At 55.2% G+C, this 6,593-nt stretch overlaps 3 protein-coding genes across 5 annotated transcripts in view; 2 read left to right on the forward strand and 1 right to left on the reverse strand.

Moving 5' to 3' along the window:
• ythdc1 (YTH N6-methyladenosine RNA binding protein C1) overlaps window positions 1-333 on the forward strand; it is an 8,846-nt gene extending 8,513 nt beyond the window's left edge. Inside the window, exons 16-17 of the mRNA XM_017303314.1 lie at window positions 5-70; window positions 145-333. Coding sequence (XP_017158803.1) covers window positions 5-70; window positions 145-333 — 255 coding nt within the window. The remainder of the gene's footprint in view (window positions 1-4; window positions 71-144) is intronic.
• On the forward strand, window positions 1-2,141 carry ufc1 (ubiquitin-fold modifier conjugating enzyme 1). The gene is made up of 2 exons (XM_017303317.1): window positions 1-70; window positions 145-2,141. The coding sequence occupies exon 2, from the start codon at window positions 1,512-1,514 to the stop codon at window positions 2,022-2,024; it is 513 nt and encodes a 170-aa protein (XP_017158806.1). The 5' UTR covers window positions 1-70; window positions 145-1,511; the 3' UTR covers window positions 2,025-2,141.
• Window positions 2,142-2,536: 395 nt separating this feature from the next.
• Window positions 2,537-5,993, reverse strand: fktn (fukutin). 3 transcript variants are annotated; one of them, XM_008402600.2, is made up of 10 exons: window positions 5,675-5,932; window positions 4,546-4,605; window positions 4,284-4,475; window positions 4,061-4,207; window positions 3,859-3,989; window positions 3,649-3,781; window positions 3,455-3,584; window positions 3,243-3,376; window positions 3,040-3,164; window positions 2,537-2,799 (listed from the first exon to the last, which is right to left on the reverse strand). In XM_008402600.2, exons 1-10 carry the CDS (start codon window positions 5,774-5,776, stop codon window positions 2,586-2,588), a joined length of 1,368 nt encoding a protein of 455 aa, XP_008400822.1. In that variant the 5' UTR covers window positions 5,777-5,932; the 3' UTR covers window positions 2,537-2,585. The 3 variants fall into 3 exon arrangements, with proteins under 3 accessions (XP_008400822.1, XP_008400821.1, XP_017158805.1); XM_008402599.2 differs by having other exon boundaries at window positions 4,284-4,478; window positions 5,675-5,925; XM_017303316.1 differs by having other exon boundaries at window positions 2,668-2,799; window positions 3,040-3,169; window positions 4,284-4,478; window positions 5,675-5,993.
• Window positions 5,994-6,593: the final 600 nt, after the last annotated feature.

A 6,593-nucleotide genomic window follows, 5' to 3' on the forward strand; every position in this document is an offset into this window, starting at 1 on the left:
CGAGGCTCCGCCCCCTCGCTTCAGAGACAAGCAGCGCCTGCCGCAGCACCGCGCCTTCGCGTCCAGCCCGGTGAGTTCTGGTCCGGTTCTAAGTGATCCGGGTCAGAACCTTCTGGGTCTGACTTCCTGTTTCCTGTCCTGCAGCACGACTACGACATGCGAGTGGACGACTTCCTGCGGCGCACGCAAGCGGTGGTGAGCAGCCGGCGTGAGCGCGAGCGGCAGCGGGAGAGAGAGCGCGGCGGGCCGCGGCGCGACCGCGAGCGAGAGCGGGCGAGGGACAGAGACAGGGAGAGAGAGAGGGACAAGGAGAGGGGGCGGTACCGCAGGTGATCGCTTGGAACTGAGCGCTCTTATTTTGACAGTCTGACTTCCCCTTCATTTTCAAATTATGTATAAATAGCTGCAGGATGACATCATCAGTGTTCACGTCTGTTTCTTCAATAAAGTTTCTTTGGTCAAACTTTTACTTTGAAAGTCTGTAAAAACTTTTTTATGGTGACTTCATTTCCCAGAATGCTCTGTCAGTCTGTAGGCTGGGGGCCAACAGAGGGGCGGGGCCTTCCTAGACACAAACAATACTGGTTTTATTGTGAAAGGTTGGATGTTTCCTGTTGGATCCTTCATATTAAAAGTTTTTTAATGTTCCACATGAAGCCTGCCTGTTTTGTCACTTCCTGTTTGATTTCCTGCTGTCTGATTGGTTGTCGTCTTGCTGATTGGAGAGTCAGAGGGGGCGGAGCCTGAGACTCCTTCCTGCTGGATGATCCGGATCAGAACCGCCTCAGCGAAGTTCGGTCCAGAACTTTAGACCCGGCAGAATCGGAACATCCGACCCACATTCAGTGGGGACTCAGAACCTTGAAGCGGGTCCAAATGCAAGTTTCAGACCAGAAAGGGCTTCGACCTGGTGACCCAGAGTTCTTTTGGACCCGGTTCAATAACCAGACCTGCTGGAGTCAGGGCAATGTGACTCAATCTCAAGATAAATCAGAACCAGCAGTTTGGACCCGGTTCTTTTATTGCTGGTCAGAAGAAACGTGAAACCATCTAAACCTTTTGGACTTTAGAAAAGCTGGACCAGGTCCGAGGTCCAGAACCCCAGCGGTTCTTAAAGGTAGAACCCAGCCTGGGTCAGAGGTCGCGTTTCTGAACGACCCTCCTGGAACTGGATGACCGGGATCGACCGGTTCCGTTTCGGATCCGGAACCTGGATTTAAGTGGTTCCTTTAGGTTAAAACTGCAACCAGCAGGTTCTGTTCGGTTCGGAACCCAGATCCTGCTGCAGGTTCTTTGTTAGTGACGTCATCGCGGCCCGGTTCGCAGCTCAGATTCTGGTACGGTCAGCATCATTCAGAACCAGCCGGGTCTTTTGCTTTGAAGGGACCGGAAAGGGCTCCGAAGGTTACAGCAACTTCCGGTTTCTCTGGAGCCGCAGGTCCACGTCAGGGTGAAGTAGCGCCGACACCGACACGCCGGAGCGGGACCGAACCGAACCGAACCGCGGCACCATGGCGGACGAGGCCACGCGCAGAGCCGTGTCACAGATCCCGCTCCTGAAGACGCACGCGGGCCCGCGGGAGCGCGCGCTGTGGCCGCAGCGGCTGAAGGAGGAGTACCAGGCTCTGATCCGGTTCGTGGAGCAGAACAAGGCTGCCGACAACGACTGGTTCCGGCTGGAGTCCAACCCGGACGGCACGCGCTGGACCGGGACCTGCTGGTTCGTACACGAGCTACTGCGCTACGAGTTTCGCGTGGAGTTCGACATCCCGGTGACGTACCCGGAAACAGCGCCGGAAGTGGCGGTTCCGGAGCTGGACGGGAAGACCGCCAAGATGTTCCGAGGCGGGAAGATCTGCCTGACCGAACACTTCGCCCCGCTGTGGGCGCGCAACGTGCCGCGCTTCGGGCTCGCGCACCTGATGGCGCTCGGGCTCGCGCCTTGGCTGGCCGTGGAAATCCCGGACCTGATCAGCAAAGGTCACGTGGTCCACAAGGAGAAGCCGCGTGATGTGGCGGAGTGACGTCAGAGCGGTGACATGGACAGGGTTCCGGTTCTGGAACTGTCAGCAGAAACAACACTTCCGGTTCTGCTGTGAGAATGTGATTGCACAGAAAATAAAGTTCTGGTTCCGAGTGTCTGTCTGGTTCTCTTACTACCCACCGGGTCATGCAGCATCCTCCAGAACCGGCACCACTCTATAAACTGGGCCTGGTTCTGGACCTGCAGGTTTTCTCCTCAGTCTGGTTCAGAGCCAGACGGTTCTGGTTCGTTTGCACAGAAGCAGCAGTGTGGTGGGGAACCGAGCCGGTACCAGAACCTCTTTGCTCTGGAAGACCCACCTGTGTTGTTCTGTTGAAGGTCCAGAACTTTCTGATTAGTTCTGAACTCGTTGGGATCCGGAAAAGGAACCCATAAGGTTCTGAGAACTGGGCCCAACCCGCCTCGGCGTGAGCGGCGATCCGATGAGGTCAGAGCTGGAGGTGCTCCCTGATTGGTGGAACCTGTCATAATAATAATGAGCAGCAGGAGGCGCCGGTTCCCCAACAGTTTTATTAAACCTGTTTGACAGACAGGATGTAGCTCAGTACACCTGGATAAGCCCCGCCCACTCCGCCACAGGCCACACCCCATTTTCTATCACGTTGCTAGGCGACGACTTCCAGTCCCAGCTCTTCACGGGGACGCTCCAGGTGCCGCCGTAGTTCGCCATCACGTAGTCCAGCGTTTCACACGGAACACGAACTTTGACCTCTAGGAGCTCCGCCCAGCACAGGGAGAACGAAGGGAAGACGTACCTGGAGAAGAAGAAGAGATAATATTCACATTCAGACAAACAAGACCAGAGAAGAAGAAGATGGCGGACGGCAGAGAGAGCTGCGCCACCAGGGGGCGCCACCAAGAATATGAACTACTGCTGACTTGATTAGTAAATGGATCAGAACCACAGAACCTTCTGTTCTGAGATCCTGGACCAGCTGGTTCTGGTTCTGGACCAGCTGGTTCTGGTTCTGTTAGATGGACCTGGAGACTCTTACTTGAACTTCCTGCCGCTCTTCGCCTGCGTTCCTCCGTTCCACACGACGTCTCCATCTCTGTAGAAGAAGAAAATGTCCAGTTTGACGTCCTCGCCCAGGAAGGACAGCTCCAGACTGTCCTCCACCTGCCCTTCAAAATAAAAGCAGACCACTCTTCAGTCTAAACCCAACCGACCGGGTCCGACTGAGAACAGAACCAGGACCTTTCCGAACTGGTGTTTGAGCGACATCCCGGCATCGCGGAACGCCGTCGTGATTTGGGGCCGGAAGTCGGAGATGAAGATCCCGATGTCGACGTCCCGGCTGTAGGAGATGACGCCGCACTGCCGGTACCATCCTGCAGGGGGCGGCAGAACCAGAGGAAAGGTGAGTCGGCCGGCCCAGTGGTTCTGATGGGGGCAGGAACTGGCCTTACCTAGACAGGTGCCGCTGCTGATCCAGAACGGGACGCCCAGCCGGTCCAGGCTCTGCGCCGCTAGCCTCAGCAGAACCTTCGCTTTCCTCCGGAACTCCACCGCCGCCGCGGACGAGTCGTCTGGGTAGAGCTGCACACAGGGAGAGAGAGAGAGTCACATGACTCCACACCTGGCTCAACTCAGACAAACCTACCTGCAGGAAGCTGCGGGCGTCATGGTAACGGCACTCCAGGAACCGGGCTTCCTGCCGCTGCGCCAGGAAGCGGGAAATGTTGCGCGGGACGCGAACGTCCAGGCCGTCCACGACGGTCAGCAGCAGCTCCGGCCTGCAGGGGGCGACACAAACGTGATGTCACATCCAGGTGACGTCACAGTAACCCCACCCCCACCAGCAGGCGCTGACCTATCGTAGGCCCCGGCGTGGCGCCCGTAGTCCAGCAGCCTGAAGGGGGCAAAGGTCGGGTCGGCGGCGGCCTTGAGGCGCAGGGCGCCGTGCCACAGGTAGCCGCCGCTGCGCTCGTACAGCAGCACCACCTGCAGACAAGGACAGGTACTGCAGCAGCCCAACACCTTCCAGAACCAGAACCGGCAGCACCTGGACCCACATGGATGATGTAACCGTGGAGACGGAACAGGAAGTGCAGCGGGATCTCTTCTCCTGACAGGGTGTCCAGGCTGGCCAGTCGGGGGTCGCGACCTCTCACCTCCAGCAGCTGGAAGCCCTTCTGCTCAGCAGCCAATAGGAAGCCAGGCTGCACAGAGACGGCGGCGTTAACAGGAAGCCGCGTTCTCCAGCAGGAAGGCGGGTCCTGAAGGCGGTGAACTCACGCTGAGCTGCCATTGGCTGGCCGGCAGAGCGAAGGACGTGATTGGCCGGCCGGCGCACAGGAAGCTGCAGTGCGGCTCGTGCATTGCCCGCTGCCGCAAAGCATCCTGGGAAAGCAGAGCAAGCGCGGCGCTGTCGGCCAGGAACAGCGGTAGCCGGAAGAACTGGGCCAGCGCCAAGAACTTCTTCAGGTTCTGCTGCAGACAGAGGAACCGGGTCAGGCTCAGGCGGAGCTGGACCGGGTCGGCGCCGGGTCTGACTCACCCATTGGACCTGGCTGGACGTCACATGACCTGCAGGGTCCAGCAGGTGGAGGCCCGGTTCCTGCAGAACACACAGAACCATTAGTCCGGGTCCGGTTGATGATCAGTCCAGGTCTGACTGAACAGAACCCGTCTGAGGGTCCAGAACCTCACAGTCCTCTGGCAAAGGTCCACTATGGTTCAGAACCAGAACCAGTCCAGAGCCAGGACTTCCTGCTGCCAACCCGTTTGGGTCCGTGTTCAGTACCTGGGTCAGAACTTGGGTTGTTGTAAAGGGTTCAATTAAAATGATCTGAGCTTTGACTAGGCCACCCAGGACTCCTCACTCAGCCTGTCCTCTTGGTTCTGCTGGTTTCTTTTGGGTCGGATTTCCGTGTCGGTTCTCAACCTGCCTCTGGTCCGCTGGCGCCCCCTGGTGGTCTGTGAGGTACTGCATGTAAACGTGACGCCGCAGCTAGCTTAGCAACGCTACACTCTTCATGGCCGCTGCGGCGCTGAGCCCCTCGCTGACCGACTGCATCTGAAATGATTTCTGTCCGCTGGTGACAGAAAAGGTTTGTTCACTGTTCATGCTTTTATTGTGACAGTCTTCACATGAGGACAAACAAAGACAGCGAGTCTCATGGTTTCATTCTGGTTGTGTTGTTGGTTGTCGGTTTGATCATCAGCTTTTATACGATAAACACTAAATATTATAATCTGAGGATCTACAGATTATTTTCCTTCTCCTGTAATTTCACTGGCAGCAGCTTGAGTTTTTCCTTCCACACAACTACTTTAATCAATCATCTGTAAAATATCATCTTGGTGTGTTCGCCACAGCGCCCCCTGTGGGCCAGCGAGTCCATGCCTCCACCTCTACCGTGCATCACCAGCAGGAACCCACAGAACTGTTCTGATTGGTCCAAATTCCTGAAACAGAAGAGGCGTGAGGCGGAGGGTCTGGACCGGAACCAGAACCAACCGGAACCACTGGCCCGTCAGCTGGAACTCCGGAATCTTCCAGGATCAGCATCGGACCGTGACTGGACCGGAACCAGCTGTTCTGCATCAGGTGACCCACTCCAGACCGAACCTGGACCGAACCTTAACGCAACACGTCTTACCTGAGCGGGAAGTCCCGCCCTCACCTTGCTGACGTAGTTCCGGTAGTAGTAGAGCTGGAACAGCAGGAACGCGCAGCTGCTCGCGAGCAGCAGCACAAACACGAAGGTCCGGTTCACACGAGGCATCCGGTACCGAGCCGTTCATGACGTCACAACCCAGCCATCCTAACGCGGCTCCGGCAGGAAACACCGCAAACCGTCCGCCGCCATCTTTAATGTTCAACAGAGAAGAAGCTGCTCGTTTCCTGCCAGCCCCTTCACAGTAAAAGTCCCGTCTTCCTGTTTGAGTTGAGCCCAGCCCGTCCCTGGTTCTGATCCAACACGTCACTGAACCCAAAAAGGACGGCTGGTGGGTTTATGAATAAAAAGCAGATTCATTCATTTCGTGTGTTGCTGGGTGCTTTTATCTGTGGAACATGATTTGTAAACCGGAACTCGGCTGTAAATATGTGGTCACGTGTACAAATATGAAGAAATGACGAATACAAATTAAAATGATTTCTACAAATGTTACATTTCTACACAGATTTTTTTACTTCAGCCTCAGAAATCTGACCATTAGAAATTCAAACCTTCTTATCTATGTCTATCTTAAAACAGGTATAAAAGAACGACACGCCTGACAAAACAAGCTCACAACAAAACATCAATTAAATGCCAAGGAGTAAAAATGAGTTTTAAGAAGCGATTTAAAATGATCCAGGCTGTTGGCAGATCTAATCTGATAATATCTAATAATAACTGATTATTAGATCTTAAAGTTCTTTAACATCTAGGGGGGTTAACCCATTTAAAACTTTATAAGTTCACAAAAGAATCTTAAAATCTATTGGATAAAAAACAGGCAGCCAGTGTAGAGAGGCCAGAGTTGGTATTTCATGCTTCCTGGTTCCTGTGAGAAGCCGTGCTGCTGCTGCTGCTGCTGTAGCTGCTGTAGCTGCTG

Source organism: Poecilia reticulata, unplaced genomic scaffold (assembly GCF_000633615.1).
Source record: "Poecilia reticulata strain Guanapo unplaced genomic scaffold, Guppy_female_1.0+MT scaffold_241, whole genome shotgun sequence".
Taxonomy (NCBI): Eukaryota; Metazoa; Chordata; class Actinopteri; order Cyprinodontiformes; family Poeciliidae; genus Poecilia; species Poecilia reticulata.

Excerpts from the sequence above, each read along its gene's own strand:
- ufc1 (XM_017303317.1), top strand. The coding sequence starts at position 1,512 with ATGGCGGACGAGGCCACGCGCAGAGCCGTGTCACAGATCCCGCTCCTG.
- fktn (XM_008402599.2), bottom strand. The coding sequence starts at position 5,776 with ATGCCTCGTGTGAACCGGACCTTCGTGTTTGTGCTGCTGCTCGCGAGC. Across the intron at positions 4,606-5,674 it reads ACCGGAACTACGTCAGCAAG|GAACCGGGCCTCCACCTGCT; the intron begins GTGAGGGCGGGA and ends TGTGTTCTGCAG. Across the intron at positions 3,990-4,060 it reads TCCACGGTTACATCATCCAT|GTGGTGCTGCTGTACGAGCG; the intron begins GTGGGTCCAGGT and ends CCTTGTCTGCAG.